The sequence below is a fragment of the Eurosta solidaginis genome, chromosome 1 (assembly GCF_040869045.1).
Source record: "Eurosta solidaginis isolate ZX-2024a chromosome 1, ASM4086904v1, whole genome shotgun sequence".
NCBI classification, from domain to species: domain Eukaryota; kingdom Metazoa; phylum Arthropoda; class Insecta; order Diptera; family Tephritidae; genus Eurosta; species Eurosta solidaginis.
Window position 1 is genome coordinate 379,394,559 of NC_090319.1, and position 27,977 is coordinate 379,422,535.

General features: G+C 34.3%; 1 protein-coding gene across 1 annotated transcript; it reads right to left on the reverse strand.

Annotated features, from left to right (window-relative positions):
* Positions 1–16,344: 16,344 nt before the first annotated feature.
* LOC137238349 (calcyphosin-like protein) lies at positions 16,345–27,076 on the reverse strand. Its single transcript, XM_067763216.1, has 6 exons — positions 26,842–27,076; positions 19,978–20,126; positions 18,501–18,620; positions 18,328–18,385; positions 17,981–18,193; positions 16,345–16,650 (listed from the first exon to the last, which is right to left on the reverse strand). The coding sequence occupies exons 1-6, from the start codon at positions 26,857–26,859 to the stop codon at positions 16,549–16,551; spliced, it is 660 nt and encodes a 219-aa protein (XP_067619317.1). The 5' UTR covers positions 26,860–27,076; the 3' UTR covers positions 16,345–16,548.
* Between the last annotated feature and the right edge of the window lie 901 nt (positions 27,077–27,977).

Below are 27,977 nucleotides of genomic sequence, written 5' to 3' on the forward strand. Positions count from 1 at the left end.
ACCTGCCAAGATTTTAAGTGTTTTTTATTTCGCCCTGCAGAACTTTTTCATTTTCTTCTACTTAATATGGTAGGTGTCACAACCATTTTATAAAGTTTTTTTCTAAATTTATATTTCGCGTCAATAAAACGACAATAAATAAATAAACAAAACCTTACCATGTTTCATTCCTTTTTTCGTATTTGGTATAGAATTATGGCATTTTTTAATTTTTCGTAATTTTCGATATCGATATCGGATTTCGTTCATTTTTCATACCAAGATAAAGTGAGTTCAAGTAAGCACGTGAACTAAGTTCATTAAAGATATGTCGATTTTTGCTCAAGTTATCGTGTTAACGGCCATGCGGAAGGACATACGGTCGACCGTGTATAAAAACTGGGCGTGGCTTCAACCGATGTCGCCCATTTTCACAGAAAACAGTTATCGTCATAGAATCTATGTCCCTACCAAATTTCACAAGGATTGGTAAATTTTTGTTCGACTTATGGCATTAAAAGTATTCTAGACGAATTAAATGAAAAAGGGGGAGCCACGACCACTTTGAAATTTTATTTTTGTATTTTGTTTCACCATATCATTACTGGAGTTGAATGTTTACATAATTTACTTCTATACTGTAAAGATATTAAATTTTTGTTAAAATTTCAACAATTTCTTTTTACAGTGGTTTTGGTTGTTCTCCGATTTTTCTAATTTTTATGAAGCATACATATAGTAATAAGAGTAACGTTCCTGCCAAATTTCATCATGATATCTTCAACGACTGCCAAATTACAGCTTGCAAAATTTTAAATTACCTTCTTTTAAAAGTGGGCGGTGCCACGCCCGTTGTCCAAAATTTTACTAATTTTCTATTCTGCGTGATAAGTTCAACTCATGTACCAAGTTTCGCCGTTTTAGCTGTCTTTTGTAATGAATTATCGCACTTTTTCGGTTTTTCGAAATTTTTGATATCGAAAAAGTGGGCGTGGTTATAGTCCGATATCGTTCATTTTAAATAGCGATCTGAGATGGGTGCTCAGGAACCTACATACAAAATTTCATCAAGATACCTCAAAATTTACTCAAGCTATCGTGTTAACGGACGGACGGACGGACGGACATGGCTCAATCAAATTTTTTTTCGATCCTGATTATTTTGATATATGGAATTCTATATCTATCTCGATTCCTTTATATATGTACAACCAACCGTTATCCAATCAAACTTAATATACTCTGTGAGCTCTGCTCAACTGAGTATAAAAATATGTTTTTATTCCTTATATTACTAATGTCCTATATAGGACACCTCTCAAATAATAAAAACATTTTTTTTTAAGTATCAGTCTGTTTCTAATAGCGGTTTTAAACAGACATTTCCAAAAATATCAAAAGTTTTCGCCTGCCTAACTTTTAGGGTTATCTGGGATAATATTAAACCATTAAATCAATTTATAATCACAAATGTACAAATAATGAAATAATAGATTTTAAAATTTAAAACACATTTTTAAATTGTCTACCACAATACGCCTGCTAAAACATTTAAAATATTTTACCATTCAGTTTTTTCACAATATTATTGTTATCGGCTGCAATTATTCGTGTATCAGCAATATTTTTAACTTCTAATTTTCGAATATTATAAAGCCGTTAGGACAATAATTTCTATCCAACTAATATAAAAAAAAAAAAACAAAACAAAACCAAATAAAATTGCATGCATTTATTTGTACGAGCAAATCTCTTTATTATTAATATTAAAAGAACAATACAAATAATTATATTGTGTAGTTCGTAACGGCACCATACAACAACAACAATTAGTAACACTAATAAACAAAATGTAAAACAAATTACTACGCGCCTTTACAGTATGTAACCATGTACATAAGTATACAAAGCAGTGATGCACTCGAGCGCTTCATATAGCCTCGGAAAAGTATCGGGCCTTCACCTACACATCATGTAAGTCAGCGACTAAGTTTCAGCAAAGCAAGCAGTCAATAGGTCTGATTGAATTTACGACGACGACTACAAAGCGACATCTGTTAAATTATTTTAACACATGTTCGTATGAGAGACGTGAAATAGTAGCAGGACAATCAACCACTAATGCCGTTGTAGCCAGATTAAACCGAATTCTATTTTTGAATAGCGTCCTTTTTATTTTGTCAATAAAACAAAACTTTAAGTAAATAACAGATAATTAAAGCCAAACTCATTGTCTTTGGCGTTTTTAAACGGTTTTATTTAGCTTGACTCTGTGCAATTAAAATTTAAGTAACTCCCGATAAGCTACAAGCTTAAAAGTTAGAATATAGTTCAGAACCCGATGACAATGCAATAATAAGAAAAACACTCCGACAAGTGGCGCATGGATCGAAATATTTCAAAAAATCGTATTTTTAGTACGATTTGGCTCATATTTGGAACACATAATACATACATAAATAGAAAGCGACCTATGAAAAAAAATCACCGCTAGGTGGCGCAGGTATCGAGATACTCAAAAAATCGTATTTGTGCTCCGATTAGGCTCATATTTGAAACACATATTACATACAGAAATAAAAATGGCTTTATGAAAAAAAAAATTCCGCTAGGTGCGGCAAGGATCGAGATATTAAAAATACTCGTATTTGTGGTCCGATTTGGCTCATATTTGGAACATTTATTACATACAGTCTAGTAGAAGTGACATCAAATTTCTTTGGAGTTCGAGGAGGAACAAGTATACGAGGCGCCGAGTCGAGTAAAGTCTTTGGAAGGATTATGTATTGAGGGCTTAGATTCTAACAAATTGTCGGGAAATAGTCCTTGTAAAAATGAGTCACTAAATGCATCAACAGAATGATAAATAATAGACAGTTAAATAAAGATTAAAAACTTAAAAAAAAAGTAATTAAAAAAATGTTTAAGTTTAACGGTTTTATTGAAAATGATACTTACTTTAAGTAATAATAATACTAAATGCTAGAAAATAATTAGGTAGGTCCTAGGTACTAGTCAGCACACTCCTTATCAATCTAGGGCCTTGATCAGATAATTAAATAAAAACGTTGGACGCGTCAAATTTTGAGGCGTAGCAAAACCTGATTAAGGTACTTATGACTATCTTATTTATTACTGTCTTACTTATGACTATCAATAGAAATTTGACGCGTCCAACGCTTTTATTTAATTATCTGATCAACGCTCTATATTGATGAGGAGTATGATGACTAGTACCTAGGACCTACCTAATTATGTTCTAGCTTTTAGTATTATTATTACTTAATGTAAGTACTGTTTTCAATAAAACCGTTTAACTTAAAAATTTTTTTAAATTATTTTATTTAAACATAATAAAATTTATTTTTAAAATTTCGCTATTATTTGCTATAATTTATACATGTGGCTGCCGCGTTCAAAGTAATCAAGTAGACAATACTTGGCTACGGATATCGTCAGGTTTTGCTATATTGGAGTTGTGGTCTGTAGACGCCTTGTTGAATGTAATCAGCCCTAATTAGCTTAAGCTTGTGCTTCAAGCTGTAAGCATTTCACGTAAACGCATACTACTACAAGAAATGTTACATTTGATTTCGAAGCTCTGCCGGCGTTGTGCACCACTGATATAAAATGGCTATCGATGCACATTAAATTCGAGATATTATTCGTACGCTTTTCTGCAATGGGAGTATGTTTTCGCCATATTTGTAAGCTTGTAAGCGTTAATGCTTGTAAAACAAAAGCACCTATTGTATTTTGAATGCAATTAGTTTGTTTGAATTAATTGCCGGAGGTGTATTGTAAAATGAATATCTTAAATAAATTTAAAAATTCGTAATTTGTATTGAAGGCATATTTTTATGGCTTTAATTTCGTATTTAAATATATGGCTGAAATGCAGAGAAGGGGTTGCCTGAACGTAGTTAACATAAATAGTATGGCCATTTGTCGAAAGTTCTACCACTAAGTTAGGTTGAACTGGTTGGTTCGTGAGGACCTCACACTGACTGAACGAGCCCACATTGTTACCAGAAATTTGCTCATTGAACAAATTGGAAAACTCTATCAGAAGCCAGGAGCTATATAATAAAATAGCTGCGTCCACTTGGCAACTATTAGAAGATTTCTAAGACTTATGCAATTTAGTGTTTCCATATATGATACTGTGCTACTCGGAAAAGCTAAATTCTTCGCCTTGCGAGCGCAGGATACAAGAACAAAACGTGCCCGATCGCTTTTACCTTAAACCCTTAATTCCTACATCTACCAACACTGGCAGTGCCTAGTTTAAAGGCAAGTGATGCCAAAAGACAGTGTCCATTCAGAATAAACACCATGAGCATATAGTTCCTTCCCCCTTTTTTTGGTAGGACTAACTTTACTAGTCTAAGGTTGAGAGACCTACACATGATATTCGACACGTTACAGCACCGCGCTTGCGTCAAAGCCTTTCCCGCTTAATCGATCATATGCATCTCCCGCCTTCTCTTTATCTCACCTAATCTAATTGGGACGGGGACGTTTCTGGAGGAAGTTTCGCGGGAGGCGCCCTTTTAAGTTAATTCTCTATTCCCCTATGCCGTGGGTCGAATATATATGTATGCTTAATCTTTCGATCCTTTGCAGGGACTGCTTTCACTCTAACACACTTTAAGATATTGTGCTAGTAGAGATTTTTGCATTAACTACTGCTTCCTATGAAGACTCCTTTGCCTCTGTCCACCTGTTTGGAATATGGCCGAGCCTTAAACAGGAAATATAGATTTTTCAGAGCATGGAACATAGAATTCCATTTGCCACTTATTTTATTGCAGGAATTATACTACCGGGTCCATAAGATTTTAAGGGGGCCATAAGATTTTAAGTGCGAAATCTAGCGGCAGCTGCCCGGACGGTAGTCGGCTTTTGGTGGTGGTGGCGAGGTAATTCTGGAGCTCCGCCATAGTGGACATCTTTAACTCGACTTCTGGTCCAGATTTGGTAATGACCTGCCGGTGTCGGTTTCAATTACGGTGTAAATCCCAGTAAAAATGGAGCTTTTGTTTTCTACTCCAATTTTATTTTGTTTTGCATGGTCTCGTGGCTCAGCTTCCATAGAGATCTTGGGGCCACAATGGAGCAGAGGGTTGAAGCACGGGTGCGGAAATGAAAGAACATACTATGCACGTGCATACCGATATTTACAAATTAACGGAAGTGTCCGGGTCTGCTCATTACTGTATCGATACAGAAATAAGTAGATCCTACACGCTTCTAGATCGCTGCAATGTCTTTCAGGCAGAAATTTTAGCCACGAAGAATGCAGCAGAAATCCTGGAGGAAGCATACTTAATCTGCATTCACCACAATATATATATTGATAGTCAGGTGGCGATGAATGCAATAATCTCACACAGTACTTCATCAAGAAATAATGCAAAGAAGCACTGGAAAAATTTCGCTCAAGCCGGACCATACATCTGTGTCGGCATCACTCGATGAAACAACGGTAGACGTCCCAACCAGTTTGGCAGAAATCAAAAAAGACAGGAGTTGCATATAATCCAGCAAGCAGGGAAGGCTTTGACAAAGCACGGGACTGTAAACTGTCTAATACTGTTTTCACACATAAACTTAATGATCTCACTTCACCTTCTTATGAAATCGTAAATTTTTTGCTTTCACACAGAAGTAACTGCTCGATTAGTATGAAGGATGAAATGTCAAGCGAATAAAATGACAATTCTATATGACAGACAATCATGGCGGAACGATAGAAGGTGGCAGCATGGTGACATACCTACAAACATAAAAAAATTCCATGACTTGTAAATTCGATGGACAAATGTCAAAATCGTACTGCGCCGGTAGTTGATGTATCAAATCAAATAAAGAATGTTATAATCAGCTGTTCGATGCGGCCACCTTGTATCGTTCCGCCATGCAAACAATGACATTTACTTTGACAAATGACATTTTTAAGCACTGAACACACCAAAAACTAAGAAGCGGAACGCTGCCAACAGAGTTGTATTGTTCTTTTGACTTCATTAGGCATTCGATTAGCTACTAAAGAAATAATTATAGATTCGAATTTTGTAGGCAAGATTGAGCTCAATAAGCGTCTTAATGTAGAAAATTGTCTGTGTGAAAACATTATAAGATTTTGTGCAAACCCGCCTACACTTCACTCACAAAGTGGTTCATATCTCTCAAGAGAAGAAGTTTTGAGATTCACGATGGGCACACTAATTTGACACTGCTTCTGGACGAAACGGTCGAGCGAGTTCTGTGTCCTGTGCTCGAGGTGGCAGAGTTGCCAAATCTTTAGGCAGCAATTACATATTATTCAAATAACATAAGTTCTGGTACCTACTTAGTGTTTTCCCGTTTATTCGTAAAAAAAAAAAAATGCTGGTAACATTGTGGATATATTCAGTTTATTGAATGGCAAGTTCAACCTTACCTTCTGTTGCTCTTATACTTAATGCTCATATACTCCTTATGCCTTCTCTTCCCGGTGTATTTATTTCCACTTTCCTGTTCTATTTCCTTATTCTTGACCTCTTGCGTTTTCCATTCCATTACGTTGACTCTACCCTCTGCTTACATCTTTCTTCCTCCATTGTAAAATCACAGCAACAAAATACCAGCCAAAAACTATATGCAAATCCTGCAATGTAGAATATGCTCAAACCTATCTTATATGTTATTTCTAATTACTGTTTTTATGTACAGGGCCCTTTTTCGCTCTTATTTGGAATCCAAATCTATAAATAAAGTTTTGGTTGTAAAGATAGAGATTCGAGCGAGCTTTGGGCATTATTGGTCGTAGTGTTTTTGTTTAGCTATATTTTATTAAAATAATTTATTGAAAATAAACGATTGTGAGCACAGAAAGGAATATATTTGTACTATGGCATTATTGTGAATATTTGGTTAGAACTAAGACTAAATTACCGGCAGTTACTAACATTCGACAGATGACAGCGCAAGCGCATATAATTTTATAGATGTTTGATTGACAGAACAGGTGATTTCCGTTGATATCTGATATGATACTTTTATATTTGTTGTGCAAGATGCGCACGGGTTCGGCTCGTGTACATATATTTTCGTGCCAATTGTAGGAAATGGTAATCAACCCTGCTTCAACGGCTTAGAGGAATGTGCTCACATTTCGCTCACCAAAAAATTGAGCAATTGTTGTTCTTACTTTTTCTTCGTCGCATTTTGTTATTTTATCAAAGATTTTTCATCCTCTTTGATTTTATAAGCTAATTTGTTCGCTCCTTACTTCGCAGTGGGATGCTTTCGTTGTCTTCCATGTTTAGTCGAGGGATATATCATTCCGTGCAATCTCTGCACCTTGCAAGATAAAGCGAATCCCTTCTCCGAACAATATTTATTTATTTATTTATTTATTTATATAGTTAAGAATGGCTGTATCGTTAAGACATAGTCTTTTATAGTACATCAACTTATAGGTAAATACAGGAATTATAAAAAATAATAACTTAAAAATATTTATATATAACTAATTGCGTATTTTTATATTAGAATGTATGAGAATTAAATATGGTATTTGTTGGAGAAAATAAGATTTTACGTCAAAGAAATAAGGACTTAGAATAGCACACTGAGATAGAAATAGAAATAGGATGGAGCTGAACCACAGTTACATTTACCCATTAGTTCCAAAGTAATTCTGTATAACGATCTTATAGTTACCTCGATTTATGATTGCCTTAATAGATTCAGGAATGGAGTTCCATAGTCTCACAGCATGAACAAAGAACAATATTATGAACGAAATTACGAAATCATTTGAAAATCTTCATTTTCCATGGAATGCTCCGATGTACTATATGCTGAAAATATCTATATTTTCATCAGTTTAGCTTCCAGTTATTTTTTTTTTTAGTTTTATTTTTTTCTGAGTAATAAAAATGTATTGTTATTCTTTGATTTAGTATGAAAGAAGATTTTGCGTTGATTAAATTAATTTTGCAATTCAAGTGAATATATGCACATGTGCCGGTTCAAATTAATTTCATTTGCTCTCAGAACGAAAAGAATAAAAGTTTTACTTTCACCATCATCTTCAGAAAGATTTTAAGAACCACAATTAAAGCAAATAAATTTTAAATTACTACAAATTGACAGTGCAAATATAGCCGGAAAATTTACGAATAAAACTCAGCAAATCAGTCTTTTTTACATATCCATGTACAACTTCATATACCTACAATCTTTTTATATCAAAGTGTGCATTAAAATGAGTACTCATATGGTGTACTTAACCTTTTCGGAACTACTGTGGCAATGCGTCTTACCTTCATTTTGTGGAGTGGGTTAGGTTAGGTTGAAGTGTTATAATACCACGAATAGACAACATTATCTTTTCTCTTCGAAACATTTTTAGAGCCTAATAAAGGCTACCTAGCTCCTGATGTAATACTCCATGTACTCCTGTCTCTTCATCTTTCTTTAAAACTCCTGCAGAAATGACGATAAAGCGTTGGCAATTCTTTTGCATGTCTACCCATAATACAGTGCCCAATTAGAACTCCAACAAGTGCGGAAATTTTACCCTTATTTAGGATGTACATATGGTGGTACCTCTTAGGATCCCACTTTGGCTATGTTTCCTGGAATGTCCGATATTCCGGTGTTTGTAGCTACCTTTTGTCGGCTTAACGGTGGACGTGCTCTTTTAGCATTAACTTGCATGTCGCAAGGGGCAAAACTAAGCGTTCTTGGTCAGCACGGATCAGCTTGGTGGTACCCTGTCTGGTGAGTTCGTTTGCAATGCTGCTTCCGTCGATGTCCCTGTGCTTAGACACATATGTGAAGTATAGATGGTCCTATTGATCTATTTCTTGAAGAGAACGGCGACAGTTTAGAGATAGTTCCGAATTGAACAAGTAGGATTAAAATAAAGAGAAATGCTGCGTTAACAGCAAGACACCCGTCCGAAACCACCCAATCGTCCTTACTGGGAATGTTTAACGTTAACTTGCAAATTGCAGCTGTTGTTGTCACACAGCGGTCCATGCTAAGAGGAAGAAAACAATATTTGTTTAGTGCCCTATGTTTTTATTGTTCCAATTGGACAAATAACTTAAACGCAGGGCTGACCTTGCCGCTGCTCGATAACAAGTTAGATACAATGGTTCGCTAGGCGTTGTGCTGTTGGCACGACTTATGCTGATCATACTAGGTCTGCGGACTTTATCCAACAAGTTTACGTTTGACGCCTTCGTCAATACTGGCCACAATACGACTATCACACACATCGTTTTGGATCTAATAATCGCGGCATAAATGTGCGATAATTAAACGGTTTAATTCATTGTTTAATTCAAGAACGTTTATTAAATATTTTAACTAAGGTCGCGAGTTTTAGTTAGATTTTAAGTGAATTATAATAGTTTTTTAAAATATAATCGTGAGAGTTATTTAAATTTAATTATATCCGAGAGCAAACGCGCACAATCACAACTGGCACATTTTTACGACCTTTTCGCTTTTATATTTCAACTTCAACTGCACTTTCGTAATGGACGCCACTTGCCATCGGCTCATTGGACGTTGCCAGCCTTTCTCTATTGTTTGTAGTTACCAGACTGTCCTGCAGACTATCCTTACTACCTGTTCTCATTCCTACATAAATGGCGCACACCATTTAGTTCTGGTAAGTTTAACGGTGGTCGTTTGGTATAGAAGATAAGCTGAACTTTTTGGGAATTGACGCTGGGCCCTCATGGAGAAGCCCACAGGGAAGCCTCCTGCAATTCTATCTGCATCAGGTCGCATAAAGTTTGGGGAAATTGGCCTTTGTAAGCAGTCACTAGGTCATCAGAATATGCCAAAATCTTCCCGCTCCCCCTCTGTGTATCTAAGTGTAACAAGTATACCGTTATGGTACATATAAGTGGGGAAAAAACGAACTTGAGGTGCGCTTCTTGGGGCATAGCGTGTTATGTCGACCTTCTCCAGTGAAGAAAGTACAATGTGTAGTTGATCAATCAGTCCCACTAGGGGCATATTTACATCCCGTCCCGTTAGGGCATTTTTAATTGTATATAGACTTATATTGTTGAAATGCTCCCTCAATATCTGGGAAAGCCTCATGAATTTAATCCTTTCCCCATAATAATATTTCCATAGTAGAAACTGGGCTATGTAGCGCAATATCCGTAGATGTGTGGGTGTTGTTAGCAATATATGAGGTTGCTATCAAAGGTAGTAGTAAGGAAGTTGTAAATTCTTTTTTCTAGGTCCTTGAGTTCGAAGGACGAAAGACTGATTGGTTTGTAGACTTTGGTTTGTAAGGAGAGGCTTTCCCTGCCTAAGCGGCATCACGCCATGCACACGAATATATAGTTTAGAACCAGGCAAGCGGCATAAAAGTGCCAGGTACTTGATACCTGCAATGAGTAAATACGTTTTGCTGGTACAATCGCTTCTGGTACTGTAGCTTTAAAAGGTTTGAAACTTTTAATTGCCCACCTAACTATTTTCTCAGTGATGGTTATATTTACAGCCTGATTTGTTGCTGGTGCGTCGAGCAAGTCAAGGGTTTCCCGTTCTAAACTGATCCAGGTGCAGTCAGGTCTCCGCAGATAGCGAATAACTTTTTGCGTCTTAAGAAGCACGCATTTATGTATCGGCGACACTTTTGACTACAGTGCAGAATTTTCTGCACGAAGTTTTCTTCGCATTTCTCAGGACTTTTCGCAGGTCGTTAGTTTTTTTTTTGTATTCTAACCATTGTGACTCCATATCGAGGCTTTTGGATCAGTTGAACTGTTCACTACAAGATTTTTAAAGTGAGTCCAATTATGGGTTAAAACCAAAGAGTGTGTTAAGAACTAAAGAAAATACAAAAACTTTTCGGGAGAAATTAAATACAACAATCGACTTATGCCATTGTTGTATTCATTAAGTTGCGAAGTTAAACTTTGTATCCACATACGATTTTATTTAAATATTTGAAAGCATTCATATGGATAGCATTCGCATTAGAACCTTTTATTTTTGCTATTGCTATATTCTGTCAGACAGCAATAAAGATTTCTGACTAGCATTTTCATTAAACAAATTTCAAATAGGCAGCTGCAATCTGCAATTTAGCTACTCGCTCCGGAGAATGGTTGTGATAAAATAATCAAAAGGAATATTTGCAGTGAATAATTTACAACTCCAGCAAGAGGCATAAGATACCCCATATCCTTAGAATGTATTTAGCACTCGGTCGGAAATTAAAGTTAAATAATCTAAAGTTAAAAGATCTTTGGACTCGCAACTCGCTTGAGCCAGGCAAAAAAAAAACAGAATGTAGAACCATTCAGCGTGTGAGTGTTATATAACAAAACCAAATCTCCCTCCAGGAAACCTTCTGAATTTTTGTCATTTTAGTACCTGTCTAACATCTTACTACGCATGATGTTGCTGCAAAGCCTCACACACTTCGAATAACCTTTTAGTGCTTCCCATTTTAAGTCCACCCAGTCTGGCCTTTCAACTTCCACACAACGTGCTTTGAAAGGCAATAGCACAGCTGTTTCGTGAATTAGTACAGGCAATACCATTTCAGGGGCTCGGGTATGTACTCACTTCGCCTCTACGTCCCGTATCCCATTTGAATTTTAACTTGGTGTATTCCATAGCTGTGTTCGCATTTGCCAGATGAGCCAACATTTCAGCATCCGATGCAAACACCAGTAATGCGCACTTGCCTTTTGCAATCGGTTCCGTAACTCTGTTGGATATATGTGTTTCCTATGATCGCTGCTATTACGTCTTTCCACTGTGGCCATCAATATTTAATAATGGTTCCGTTCTCCCTCTGGAATGGTTTGTAAGATTTCAATGTCCAAACAATGCAGCGACTTTATCTTTAAAATTCCAGTTGTTCCCTTTTCACAACTTTTCAAATTGGAGCTTAAATGCCTGGAAAGGTACAGAACATATATCGTTGAGGATTTGAGCTTTGGAGTAGAAATGCGTTCTTCTTGTGTTTCGAGTTTTGATCTTATGCGTGTCTCTTGTTATTTAAGCTGTTCAGCAACATGTGACACCATGTGTGTCTTCTGTTCATCCACTTGAGATGCCATTTGTGCCAACATTTCTGCCTTCTGTGCTTCAAATTTGGACTTTTGTGGTGATGTTGCATCCAAAATCATGCTGAAGTCTGCATTTGCGTTGTTCGTGGTGTGCCGTTTTTCTCTTCCATTTTTTTGCTATTCCATCACCATCAAGATGATTTCTTGATTTCTTCTGATTAAATAGCCCCTAACAGGTATGCTTGAATATGTGTATTCAATACACGATTCTCCAATGTTTTTCAGTTGCTCTATCTACAATTCACTCAACTTGCCCATGTTCTTGATATCCCCCTGAAAGTCTGGAATTTACTCAACGGCTCCTTTTCTGGCACCAATTTTAAATTGTCTAAAAGGAATCTTTGTTATTCCTTGCTTTCTGTCGAATAAATAAATGCAAATGTTCTGCATATAAAATACTCTTTATTAACGGCGCTACTATTGTAAATATTCATAATTTAATGTATTCGTGTACTTCACTTATAACCTATTAAATTCAAGATGTTTCCCCTTCAATTGAACTGCGCCACTTTTATACCTTAAAATGCACGATTCACCTATTTCTTCCAGGGTTTAGACTTTTCGCTAACAGCCTTCTCGATTAGTAGCTTATTTAATTATCTCATTTGCTGCATCTCATACACGCTATTGCATTCTATGTATATGCGTGAGCAATGTCGTCTGTGTGCGTAGCTCATCTGCTAACATTGCTGTGTTAGTTGTATACAATTTTTTCACTAGCGGCTTAGTGATGTTTCGGAATTGATAATATTCGTCACAATATATTGATCACGAAGCAGCATCAGCTATTCGGCTGAACGGTTTAAACCATTTCCGAATGTATCTAATTAAGTTCTGCCAATTTAAACTAATTCGTTTGAGGCATATTTGTGTCCATAAGGTTTATATAGACAAATATTTGCTTTTCATTTATAAAGACTCGTATTGCATTCCTATAAGCACACTTCTTAAAATGAAATCTCTTAAAACGACAACTTTCCTTTTAGTTACGAAAATTTTGAGAATGCTTTTTAGAATTTAAGAACGAATAATAATTTACTCATAAATACTTGTCCTACAGAAGTTATCATTTACAAATGCACATCCATGTGCTCATCTTAAAACCTACTCCTTTAATCTTACACAAGTTGTTGTACAAAAACAAAACTTTGACAGTTTTTATTGCGGCTGTCTTTAGCTTTCACAACTAAAACACTAGTTCTTGAGTTGAGAGCAACAATAATTTGTAAAACGCATTAATTTTAGATGAGTAAATGCATTGCGGCCGACATCAACCATGGATCAGTGGTTATAGTGAGCTGGCCAAAAATGATTTATGTACAAAAGGAATGCAAGCAAATATATGTACTTTTTTACCATATTTGCATTCACTGAATTCACTTCCAATTTAACATATTTATGTTTGTTCTTTTTCATATGTCGGTAAGACAGATGTCTAATCACCGGCATGCCACAAATTCCTTTATGCATGAATACTTCCTTATTGTAAAATGTATAACTTCATATTTATGTGTGTATAACAGCGAACACGAAAGTAGCAGTGGCGAGTTTTATAAAATTTTGCAAATGAATACTTATCCTTTTATTTTCGATAAGTAAGGAAAAAAGTTTTTATGAACTCTTTAGCTGAAACTATGCAAACTTAAACTCGAAAACTTTTTCGAAAGCAATTCGAAAATTCGAGAAAATTTTACAAAAATTCATTCATAGTTTTCAGAATTTTTTTAAGTATGCAGTTTTTTAGCTCAATAAATTTTAGTCTTATAAAATACAGTCTGTAGGTCCCTCGAAATTTGGGTGTTTCAGATTTTCCTCCACATAAAAAAATATAATGACGAGCTTTTCGGAAGAAAAATTTTAAAAAGTCACTAAGAATTTTGGAAGACCTTTAAGGCTAAATAACCGAATGCACAAAAAAAATGTGGAAAAACTCAAAATAAAAATTTCAATATTTTCCTAAACTTTTTCGAAAACGTTTTTGAGTTTTTTTTTTTTTTGGAATATCATGGAAATTTTTTCATATTCATTAATTGATTTAATCTACAGATTGGTAAATCTTAAAAACTACAAATATATACAATTTTCTTTAAAGATACTCGGATACGGAAAATAACATTTATTAGGAGTATGCTAATAAGTTCAATTCAGGTTAGCGTCACATTGTTAATGATGTCGGGAAAGACGCGATTTAGAGCATCATTGTGTTGGTTTGCTAATAAAGTGTGGGTTGCAGCAAAGATAACTTATGTGTAAAAGATTATATTTATTGGTATGGATATGATTCCAAGCAACACTCGATTATACTTGACTGATTAATAGGCAGCAGAAGTCCGTTGAGTGGTCTTTGATGCCTGGAAGGTTGGAGCAGAGGTCACCACAAGCACTCCGCATGATTTATTATGTTTAATTATTTAAAATGAAAAATTATATGATTTTAAATTAGTAAGAGCGAGTCCGAGGTATCAATTTATGTAATTGTTTTTAAATCCTGACACAGACAACGGAAGGGTTCATGCAGTTCAAAATTAAATCTACAAGTGCCTAAGAAAATGGTAGAAAACATCTGTAAGGACAAAATCTCACTAAGCAAAAATGGGCGGTTTACCATCCTTCTTGTAAATTTTACCATAAATAAGACACCAACCCCCTTATCCCACTCCAATCGGGACTAAAATGTATATATATGTGATATGTATCACTATTTTAAGGGGAGAGGCTGGAATAATTTCTATTTGAACCACCCTTATGTACATACATACAAAAGTAATATGTAATATGTGAAATTGCTTTTTCAGCCACTCAGATATTCAAAATGGTCGACATTTGGGACGTCCATATCATAAATAAGGTTGCCGATGATTTAGTCGGTGATAATGTCAGGTTTCGCGCGGTAAAAAAACTGGAGAGTTCAGGGAGGTAGCCGTTTTTTTTTTCAAAGGTCATCGATTTTTGGGCCTGGTCCTGTGGCCATTATTGTGCAGTCATCGGCGTAGGAAACGATAGTAACTCCTTCTGGTGGCGAAAGTAGCTGTGATATGTAGAAGTTAAATAAAGGTAGGATAGCACACCACCCTGTGGCACCTCTTGCTTAATTCTTCTTGGTTTTGATGTTGCGTTACTTAATTGCACCGATGCCTGCCGTCCACCCAGATAATTTGCGGTCCACTATTTAAGATTTGGGGGCAATGGTAGACCCCTCCAGTTCTTGCAATAACGTGCCATGGTTGACCGTATCAAAAGCTTTTGATAGGTCTAACGCAATGAGTACTGTTCTATGGTGGGGATTTTGATTTAATCCGCAATTTATCTGGGTGCTAATGGTACTTAGGGCGGTGGTTGTGCTATGAAGTTTTCTAAAGCCATGCTGAGGACAGGCTAGTTGCAAATTTGCGTTGAAATAGAGAAGCAAAATGGCTTCAATCGTCTTGGTTACTGGCGATAGGAGAGATATCGGCTATATGATTATCCTATGCTAGCTGGTTTCCATGCTTTAGTAGCGGGCCCGCCTTGGCCATTTTCCATTTTTCGGGAATGACAAAGGTGGAAAGAGACAGGTTGAAAACATATGCTAAATATTTGAAACCCTGCTACAACTGCTACAGCAACAACAACAACATACAGCTTTCAAAATGGCTGAATAGCCTTCTACAACTTGGTTTGCAACTGCGTTAATCAATAGAATGAAAGCGGTGCCCCTGCTTATCAGAATGTGGACAAGAGCTATATTTCGCTCAAGGAAGTTTAGGCTTTCCTTGCGCGACTTGAAAACCGCTTGGCACAATTTTGAACTGAAAAATGCTGCCTAGTGGGCGGTACCCTATTCACCACTCTTATGGAGCCTTGTGCAAAAGAATTTTTGCAATCTCATTCAAGCAACGTCATGGTAACTCCTCCGCTCTTCATGTGTCTACATTTTGAGGGAATCTTTGGCACCAGAACCAATTTGTTTATGCTACTGATACAGCTTCCGAAAATCTTTTGAGCAAAAGGATTTTCCATAACTGTGTGCATGGAGATAAATTCACGACGTGGGTACTCAAAACGATATCTATTAAGTGTTCAAATTAACAACTTTTTCTTTAAAATTTTGGTAATTCGAAAGTCGTTTGAAAAATAGTAAGACTTACTATATTAAGAGCGACGTGGGAGTTTGGATGGTGAAGTATAGAGTGTGGTACCGAGCTACATGGGTAACCTTTAGCAATTTAACCATGGGTAACATCAATATGATGCGTAAAATAAACCCATTAACTCATTTATTTCCAATGTGTTTTTTGTTTGTAAATTTACATAATTTTATTGAAGATTTCTATATTTTCAAGTAATTGAACATTCTCACAACATAAATAAGACACACAAAAAATAATTACTAAACTAATAAGAGGAAATATGTAATATTACTATATTACAAAAATACGAATTCAGTCCAGGTAGCTGCAAGGAACTTCAACAAAAAAGTTTACAAAGTATAAGCCTGTCGCATCACCAAATCAAAAAACATATCATTATCAATCGATGCGCTAATTGTAGCGTAGTAGTTCTCAAATTCCTCCTTGGTAATCTGAAAAAAAAAAATCAAAATTGTTTTATATATAAAAAAAACTAACTGAAATATCACAGGGAAAGTAAGATAACTCAAAAGTTAATGGTTAATTTAAATTAAATTGCTATTATCTGAAGGATTATCGATTATTCCTTTCGTATCACTGCACGGTCGAATAAATAAACTCATATATCCAAAATACAAAATACTCCCTATTAACAGCACTACTATAGTAGTAGAACTTCATAATATAATATATTCGTGTAATTTACTGCCCTGGTTTTATTTTTACATTTTCTCCTAAACATACTTTCTTCTCTTAGTCAAAGTCTTAATCTTTCACTTACTTTACCCCTTACTTCCACATGAGCTTTTCAGTTCGTTGAATGAGAAGAATCTTTTTTTAATGACTAGAAAATTGGAGACTCTCTTTCTTACAAGAGAGATAAAAATACTTGAATTTTGTTAGACCAGTTTATTTGGCCACCGTGGTGTGATGGTAGCGTGCTCCGCCTATCACACTGTATGCCCTGGGTTCACGCCCCGGGCAAAGCAACATCAAAATTTTAGAAATAAGGTTTTTCAATTAGAAGACAATTTTTCTAAGCGTGGTCGCCCCTCGGCAGTGTTTGGCAAACGCTCCGGGTGTATTTCTGCCATGAAAAGCTCTCAGTGAAAACTCATCTGCCTTGCAGATGCCGTTCGGAGTCGGTATGAAACATGTAGGTCCCGTCCGGCCAATTTGTAGGGAAAATTAAGAGGAGCACGACGCAAATTGGAAGAGAAGCTCGGACTTAGATCTCTTCGGAGGTTATGGCGTCTTACATTTTTTCTTTTTATATATTATTTGTAATATGGAGTTTGTCCGTCGCAAAACGGTTCGGGTCAGAAACACTTCTTATAAGAGATATTCTTATCTATTTTTCTTCCGTTACTGAGATTTATAGCTGAGTATTTAATTTGGCGGCATCCGTGGTGTGATGGTAGCGTGCTCCGCCTACCACACCGTATGCCCTTGGTTCACACCCCGAGCAAAGCAACATCAACATTTTAGAAATAAGGTGTGGAGTCGGCATAAAACATGTAGGTCCCGTCCGGCCAATTTGTAGGGAAAATAAAAAGAAGCACGACGCAAATTGGAATAGAAGCTCGGCCTAATATCTCTTCGGAGGTTATCGCGTCTTACATTTATTTTATTTTATTTTTTCTATTTAATAGGTATTAAGTTTTTGTGCAAGCTTTTACTTCCTAATAATTTTTATGTTCTACTTATTAAAATTACTTCAGTATTTCATTGCTAAGAATTTAAGCATTACAACTTTGTTACTCCCCGCCTATATGAACTTACCTTTCCATCCAAATTACCACGTCCACCTTCAAAATTGTTAAGAAATTCTGTCAATATCTCATCTTCACTCAATTCTCCACTTTGATATTTAGGATGCTCCTTCACCGAATAGACATTTTTCAAGTCATCCACAGTTATAACGCCATCGCCAGTTTTGTCCATCTTGTCAAATGCTTGATCGATGATGTCTAGACGACATTGTGGAATTGGTGGCTGTGGAAATATTAAATAAAAAATGAAAAATCATCAAGTGATATTATTCTTAATAAGCAGATATAAATTAGCTTCAACTTTCAACAATTTTCTTATTTTTTTCCAATTTTGAAACTTATAAATTATACACTCACCCTCAATTTCAACAGAAACTCAGTCATATTAATGGAACCGCTGCCATCTTCATCGAAACTAATTTAAAACAAAGTAATGCTTTACGATTAGATATTTTGCTGGTTTTGGTAAAAATGTGTATGTGTGCATGTGTTTTTTTGTGTGTTTGTTCGTTTTAAATGACTGCACTTACCTTTGAAACATCTCCTTAATTTCGTCATCGGTTAAATCTAAGCCCATTTCACGTATGCCAGCGGCGAATTCTTCTTCATTTAGGGCCTTGCTGCCATCATCGTCCATGTTTCGAAAAATTCTATGTGAGAAAATATGTAATTTATAGTTGATGATGCGCATAATTTGGTTTTCAGGTTGATGGCTTTTAGCACATGTTAAATATGCATATATTCACACAAAAAAGGGCATGAGTACCAAGTACTCGTGAGGTTCGATGTGTAATATGTCTAGGAAACTAATGTTTTTTAGTTAACTGGAGCTCGCCCAGGTACCTGAGGTGAACTACAATAGAGGTAGCTTTGCCAAAAATAATTAATTTCGGCTATTTTTAGAAGAGTTTCGTTGGCTTCTCATCAGTAAAAAGCGATAACGAAATGTTACCAACAAGTTTTCATTTGTTTACTATTGATTTCTTATCAGCTTAACATCGCCTTCTTATTAGTATCTTCTCAACTTGCTTTCGAAGGGTTGCACACGTGTCATTGCTTGCATTGTCGGTAAGAAATCGACAACATAACGATTAATGAATGGTAACCCTTTGATAAAAATCGGTAAATTTTCGATACCAAATCGATGCATTTATTATAACAAACCTATGTTTCCGTAAGACTTTTAAACAACAGACTTTTTCATAAAATTTTGAAAAGAAACTGGTAAAAATCCGATGGAAAATCGATAATATATTAATAACATATCGATAATTCTTCGGTGACACTCTGATAAGAAATTGGTAACATTTCGTTAACAATCGAACATTCTATCATATTTAATTTCATTTCATTTCAAATAATTTTATTTTATTTATTTTTTATTTTGTTAAATTTTATATTATTTTTATAACCTACATATTTTTTTAGATATATAATTATATTTTATTTTTTTTATTTCTTTTTATTTTACATAAACTTAATATCTTTCAATTTATTTTTTTTATTAAATTTTTTTTTCTCTTAAATAATTTTATTTTAGTTTTATTAAATTTTATTTTACCTCTTTTTACCTTTTTTTATTTTTTTATTGTGTTTTATTTTGTTTTATTTTATTTTATATTAATTTGTTTTATTTCGTTTTAATTTATTTTATTTTATTTTTTTATTATTATTTTTTTTTTTTTGTTTATTATTATTTTTTCTATACAAATCTGTTGTGTAATTTGTTTTACTCATAATTTTTTTTATTTTATTTCATTATTTTTTTTATCTTGTTTTATTTTAATTTTATTTAATTTGTTTAGATGAAGTATTCTTGATGAAAAATTCAAAAAGAAATTCCCTCAAATCAAATGAAAGTTTTTTATTAAAATTAGAAATTCTTACTCATTTAATTGAAACTTTAACCAATTTAAGGAAAATTGTGTCCTTATTTTAGGCAAATGCTATTTCTGAGTGTACATTCAATGTGTTTGCATAGAAGTTGTATTTTTCGTTTCCCCTTACCTGCCCATACCGAGTATGCCAGGGGCTCCACGACTCAAACATAACAAACGTAATTTCATAATTGGATCTTTTTCTTCACCATTTTCCAATTCTCGCACCGACTTGTTAACCAAATTGGCTTCTAATGTGTAAAGATCTTGATTTGAATGCTAGTTTAAAAACAGAAAAAGGATGTTAATTACTTTGCGAAATATAACAAAATCAGTGCAGTTTTTTTAAATTTCATATTGAATATTAAATTGACGGATGATAATTAAAAATGAGAGCGTAAAAAAGTTGTTCACACTAAGCTGTTAAAAATTGCTTTGTGGTGCTTGGAAAACCAAGAGAAAAATATTTCACAAATTTTAAAATCAATATATATAAGTATTTATTTATTTCGTGAAACTTAACAATAACACGTGCAAAAAATATCACCCGTACTCTAAGCCTCCAAGTAACTTTTTGTTTAAATAGTATATTAATTGGTGCAATAAGCAGCAACAAATAGAAAAATAGCAAACTTCGTCTGACCAAATTCTTTTTTTTTTATTTCACGTAATTTATCTGTAAATTTTGTATCTGAAAATATCCAAGTCAATCTCAAAAACATTTTCGAAAAAGTTCGAAAATTCGAGAAAATTTTACTAAAATTTCGTACTTTTTATTTTAAGTTCCCTGAATAAATATGGGTATGCGATTTTGTAGCCCAATCAATTTAAGTCTAACAAAGTGAAAATAGTAGGTCTCTTAAAACTGGTATTGATTTTTTACAACAAAGTGAGCATTTTTTAATTGGAAAAAATGTGAAACACTCTTTCGAAAAAAATTTGTCGAAATAAATACGATTTTTGAGAGACATATCTATAACTGTTACTATGACACGCTTAAATTTATTGGGCTATTAAACTGTATACTCATAAATATCAGGGAACTTCAAATTAGAGCTGCAAAGTATCGATATTCGGCTTACTCGATATTTAAGAGGGAGGGTATCGATATATCGCGATATATATCGAATTTTTTATAGTGAAAGGCGCTTACTCAATTTAAATGCAATCTCAGGTATATATCAGACATTTATGTAAATACAATATGTAAATGTATATATATATGTAATATTTTCTTCATAACTTCGAAACGATCATAAAACACATTCTGCAAAGTTGTCCGCGATGGTAGCTTATACAGCGAAGCGAGGGTATATACCAGGTTATGACACCCTTTGTCATCCACTATGGGAAAAGGTCGAACGTCTGCGGTGGTTAAACCCCAGTAGGGTGCTGGCAAAAGCCTTTTACGTGATGATGGATCTTCATATGTTTTTTCTTGTTAAAATTTATCTTATTTGGCGAGCTATGTGTATGCGATCGTTCTAGATGGTGAAAAAATTGGACGTATTGTCACTAGTTTTATAAGATTTCTTGCAATAGTGGCATATTGCAAAAATATTACTGATTTTGTCAAAATGGATCCAAATGCTTGACTTTGTACTTCGTAGCTTTTTGGCAGCACAATTTTCGTCTTTCGACTCAATGGTGTATTCTGTTGCGTATATATCTACATATATGAATAAATGTATACATATACCTATGTGTATATAATATGAAAAAAATAAGGAACTTTTCGCACTGAACTTTTGTAAGAATTTTCCAATATTCAAAGCCCCCAACTTGTTATGTATTCTTCTAAAATAAACAGAAATCTAACATAATGTAGGTAATTTTATTTCTTCATGTTTTATTTGTCTTACCAAAGTTTAAGACGCTGTTAATTCTGCCGCTAGAAAAAGGAATAAAAAATGGGAATACAGTACTCGATAGAAAAAAAACATCGATAATCGCACCATGAACCTAGTACTAGTTGTTTCGATATTTATATCGATACTTTTGCAGTTCTACTTCAACTGTTGTTTTATGTAAAATGAAAAAAAAAAACCAATTTAATTGACAAATTTGTAAAATATTACCACTGATATTTTTCTATTCGCTGCTCTATATATGCATTAGGAATTTTAAAACATCAAATGAACGATTTTTTTCCCCTCCCTTCAAAAGGTAAAGCCATGGTCAAAGATGTAACTATAAAATTAGTTCCACATTGTACGAGTTTAAGGTGTGTCCCACAGGTGTGTCATGTGAGGACTGAAAAACTAGATTTTTGTTTTTATCTTATAGATAACCAAAATTGATTATACCTTTAAAATCGGCTATGTCTGGATACCAGATTACAGAAATATGAACCGCATCGAGAAAATTTACGAGCTTGAAAAAGACGGGTCATCGTTAGACGATAGGAAAAACACAGTGCATCGTCCGCTTACCAGAATCTCTTATTATTTTTTTTGTTCTAAGTGAAACTAAGTCAAAAGAATTGACGAATTAATGAAAGTGGGGTTGTCGGCATCTAAGAGCCTTACAAGTGAAGGCGGGCCATATTCACAGACAAGCTCATAAATACTCTGGGAGGGAATATACTTAGCTAGGCATTCTTAGGTCGAGGACATCACAAGTTTGTAACATTTTTAGCTGCTCCATATATTCCTGTTAGTCCAAAATTCTCAGCGAAATATTCACAAAAGTCTGATACTTACAAAAGTTTTCGAAAGCCAGATAATTGGAACTTTTTGATTTGCGAACTTAAATGTAAACCGGAACACTAGTACATTGCCAACCCAGGCTGGCCAATAATTTAGGTGCATCACTTAGTCAGGGATTCAAATGGGTTGTGTAGCGAAACCCTTTCAGGGGTTCCCAGCACAATTTCTTGCTTCTCCAACGCATATGTAACCTCACTTACTCGCGGCGAATCCTGTGTTTTAGTAATCTGGGTTCTGGCTACCCCAAGCTCCTTACGGAAATAAAAGCTGGGAGGGCGGTATGGTACCTAGAATGCTCAACGTGGTTTATCAAATCGTTCCCGAGATAAGATCATATGCGTCACTACACACGCATAGGCGAATGGCGCCACACTTATTCTACAAACTATAGTAAATGGTTTTCCGATTTCGCATTCTTTACCATTGATTGACATTTTGATCCAAGGTAGATCAAAACTTCCCCAAACCTGCTTCTCCGTAGTGAGTAAGAGTATCTCACTTTCGCAGCTATAAAACTTGGTTATACATAAGTGGAAGTATTTTCTCTTTCGGAGCATCTGCATCGATCCGGACAACATGTTGTAGCCAGCAACGCTTTTGGTCTTTTAGCTTTACTGTTAAATTTCTCGATAGGCGGTTAAGTCTCAGATGATGACCCTAAGTCATGTTATTACTTTTTATGCTTTAAGAATTTTAGTTAAGGGTCAGGGTATGTTGCACTGTATGTTATTTTACGTTATGGTATGTTGTGTTATATAATGTTATGTTTTGTTGTGCAATGTCGTGTTATGTTATGGTCTGTTGTGTTATGTTATGCTCTGATGTGTTATGTTATGTTATGTTATGTCATGTTATCTTATGTTGTGTTATGTTATGTTATGTTATGTTATGCTATATTATTTTATGTTATTTTATGCCATGCTGTGTTATGGTGTGCAGTGTTATATTATTTATGTTATTCTTTTTTATATTATGTTACATTATATTGTGTTCTGTTATATTATGTTATGTTATGATTTATTTTATGTTACATTTTGGTATGTTACGTTATTTTATTTTAAGTTATGCTTCATTATTTTATGTTATGTTAGGTTATGTTTCGTAACATTATTTATGTAATGTGATGTAACGTTATAATTTGTTATGTTATGTTTTGTTGTTTGTTGCTACGTAATGTTAAGTTATGTGATATTGTGTTATTTTATCTAATGTCCGTTTTGTCGAAGTTGTAAGTATTCATTTCACAAAACAAAAGCTAAGCAGTACAACTTACTATAAAATTAATTTTACTGGACACCAGGTAAACGAACTCAAGAGCTACAATTAAGAGAGCAACATTGAGGCAATCGTTTTTTCAGAAAAAAAAACCTAATACAAAAATCTATCCCAATCTAGTAACGCCTTCTCATAATAGAGAAAATGGAAAAAACTTGTTTGGGAAGCACAATTGACTATACGAAATGACAAGGTTAAATAAAGTGAATCATCGATTGTCGCTCAACTGAGTCAAGTTTGCTCTCGAAAATGCGGAGTGACGTTGAAGAAGCAAAAAATAAATAAATATACAAATGATATAAAGCGGTTCGTTCAAAAAATATTTACAAATGTCGGTACATTAGGGCGTTTCAAAAAACAAACATAAAAAGTTTAACTTGCAGCTGAAAACCTTCTACATAGATAAAATTGCGATTTCTTTCAATTTCGTTTATAAATCTACTACAATTCATATAATATTGCTAAGCATTTTATTCATATTCATAACATGTTATGATATATTCTCTTATACAGCAGCTGTCAGAAAATAGCAATGGCAATTTTTTTCAAATCTTGGAAAGTTTTGAAAAACATCGAGAAAATTTTACGAAAATTTCAAACTGTTTGATTTGAAGCTCTCTAAATTTTTTCGAATATGCAGTTCAGCAAAATCAATGTTAGTTTAGCAAAATACAAGTTATAGGTTTCTCAAAATTCATACTGATTTTAAACACCTTTTTTCCAAAGTGTGTTTCGGATTTTTTTCCTTATAAAAGACAAATTTTTGAACTTTAAATCGAGTAACATTTAAAACGCCTTACGGAAAAACGTTGTAAAGTTAACTGTACTCTGTACCATAAAAATAAATTAAAAGTTTGAAATATTCGTAAAATTCCCTGGAACTTTCGAATTTTTTCGCAAACGTTTTTGATATTGCTTTGCGAAGTTTTAAATATAAATCACAGAACTTTTTCTTAAAACATCGAAAATAAAAAAATTATTTTGTTGGCAAAATTTTGATACAAGCCCCTATTATCTTTCTGTTCGCTGCTGTACATACGTTATAGCTCTGCGGGTAGCGCACCTTCCTGTAATCCGTAACGTGTTGGTTCAAAACCAGTCGGGCACTACACAATTTTTATACTCCTTTTAATATGTAATTTTAAACTAATCTGGTTTAAGATTAAAACCCAGTTCAAGAAACAACGTCTAGTTTTAATTTAAAGTCAAATTTTGTTTGCGTGAAAACAAAGCAGTTTAAAATTAATACGACTTTTAAGACTAGGCCAGCCAGTGGTTCGATTTCTGGAAACAAATTCCTAAATATAAATCCATGCACCAGCTGAGTATGTACCTAATTTCGCGAAACTCTTTATATGTGTGAGAAAATGCATAACTTTGTGCTTAAAAACTTAATATTTGTAAGCCTATAGTTCCAGTGGGCAATTTCGTCATCAAAACACATTTTTTGACGAACGTTGGTAGAAGAAATAATTACTATTTTTTTTTTTTCTTACGAGGTTGTTGCTCAATAAATAATATTTCTTGGCGAAAAAATTTTTTGAACATATTAGTAGAAAGCGTATGAGCTTCCTTGAGTAGTGGATACTACTTAACAAACCAAATTTTTCTTGAGCATTTCTTAAGCGTTTTATTTTTTTATTTCTTATGATGTGCATAGCGCGCTCCTTTTACCAAAAGGAAGACAGAATTGTCTTGGCTCACCCTAATGCACACATAACTCTCCGTGTTCGCTTATACGTCGCTTGAAATTTGTTTTAATTACTTTTAGAATTTATAAGAAAATACATAGTTAAAAACGTCGAAAGAAATAAAATGTTTATTAGCTTTCCGCAGAACATAAAATTTAAGCGCCAATTCCGACGGTCACTGCTCCAAGCGTTTTTCATAGACTTTATATACTTGGCAATCATTTTTATACTGAGCGGAGCAGAACTCACAGAGTATATTAATTTTGTTTGCATAACGGTACCCCGTAACGGCATAAACTAACCGAGAGAGATATAGACTTCTATATATCAAAATGATCTGGGCGAAAAAATAAATTCATTTAGCCATGTCCGTCCCTCCGTCTGTCCGTAAACACGATAGCTTGAGTATATTTTGTGGTATCTTAATGACATTTAGTATATAAGTTCCTGGGCACTCATCACGACCGAAATCGGACTATAACCACGCCCACTTTTTCGATATCGAAAATTTCGAAAAACCGAAAAAGTGCTATAATTCATTACCAAAGACGGATAAAGCGATGAAAGTTAGTAGGTGAGTTGACCCTGTGACGCAGAATACAAAATTAGTAAAATTTTGGTCAATGGGCATGGCACCGCCCCCTTTTAAAAGAAAGTAATTTAAAAGTTTTGCAAACTGTAATTTGGCAGCTGAGTAGGTAATGTTCGATTACACCCGAACTTAGCCTTCCTTACTTGTTGTTTTTGCTTTCACTGCAGATACACACAAATAACTAAAGATCGCGGCACAATGTAACTTTTCATATAAATGCGTTTAACACAAGCTTATGCATTCTAGTAACATCGCCACAATCAACCAAGATGTTGCGTTTATAAATATGAACGAACTTCAGACTTGGCAATTGAAGCTTATTGCGCCTTGCATATTCACATACACGATTTCGCGATGCACTGTTATAAACATTCTCCCTATACAACAAAAATACTTGCTAATATATTTTGTGTCGTATTTACTTGTTATATTGCAGTTTTTAATTGCAAAAAATGTGGGAAAAGTTGCCAACGAGTGGGAAAAATTATTTCACTTGCAAAGTGTGCCAGCACCTTTAACCAAAGTCAAATGTTAAATTCTTCTTCTTATGCTTTGTTTGCAACAAAATCTGTGAATTGGCTATCTTTCCATATCAGATGGCGCCAGTTTCGCTCAATCTAACGTTCTTCATAAAAATATGTGCAATCTACTCATAATGCATAAGATTGAGTAAAACGTATCTATATGAAAAACTGCTTATGTGACGGGGCGTTAATCTAAATACTTACATGTGCTTGCTCAGACATTTTGTACACACAGTTTTGTCGATTTGTTCAAACTTTAAATTGAATTCACTTTACCACAAATAAAACGGCCCAAGGGCTTTACAAAACAAATGAAGTATTATTTATTCAAATACAATAATTTATAAAAATCTAAATTAATCACCACTAAATGGAAATTTTTTAGGTTTTTTAACGGAAACGCAAAACTTGCTACTCTGTCAGCTTTAACAGACAAACTAATAAAGTTGCATGAGCTGAGTACACAAGTAAATGCGGTTTTCGAAAGCATATACATATGTAGCATCGGTCTAGTACGCAGTAGATATAACAATGCATATAGAGTAAATAGATTATAGTCTCGTATAAAACTATGGATGTATGAACATTAACCTGGGTCGATTTGTATGGACGAAAGTTAACCGATATCGCGCCATTGATTTTGCGATAGGATTTGGGCTCAGGAAAAAAAAGCTCCACTACGCATACCCAAAAAAAATCATTTTCGAGCCTGCAAAAAAAATGACGAAAGGTAAATTTTACGACCAAAACACTCCCTAAAACCCAAAAAATATTTTTTTCTTCAAAAAACGGTTGTAAAAACGTTGGCGATAACAGTTTTTTGAAAAAAATATTTTTTTGGGTTTTGAGGAGTGTTTTGGTCGTAAAATTTATCCTTTCGTAATTTTTTTTTTTTGCAGGCTCGAAAATTATTTTTTTGGGTATGCGTAGTGGAACTTTTTTTCCTGAGCCCAAATCCTATCGAAAAATCAATGGCGCGATATCGGTTAATAAATCGACCCAGTCTAATGTACATATATAATCGCTACACCAGATATATGAAAAGTTGTATGATAAAAAATTTATTATAAATGTGCCGGTAAACTGACAAATGTGTTGGCGAAAAAGGTGGGTAAATAGCAAAACGCCAGATTTCGTACCTCACAGATTATTGCACATACATACATACTCAAAGATATATATCTATGTGTTCACATACATATATATTTTGCAATATAATGAGGTATGCCTTTTGCGAGCAAGGTGAGTAATGATAATTAAATAAAAAGCTATAGAACAAATAAACTTTGTTTAGCAAATTTGTTTGAGCAATAGAAGTGAAACTTCTTATTCAAGGTTAT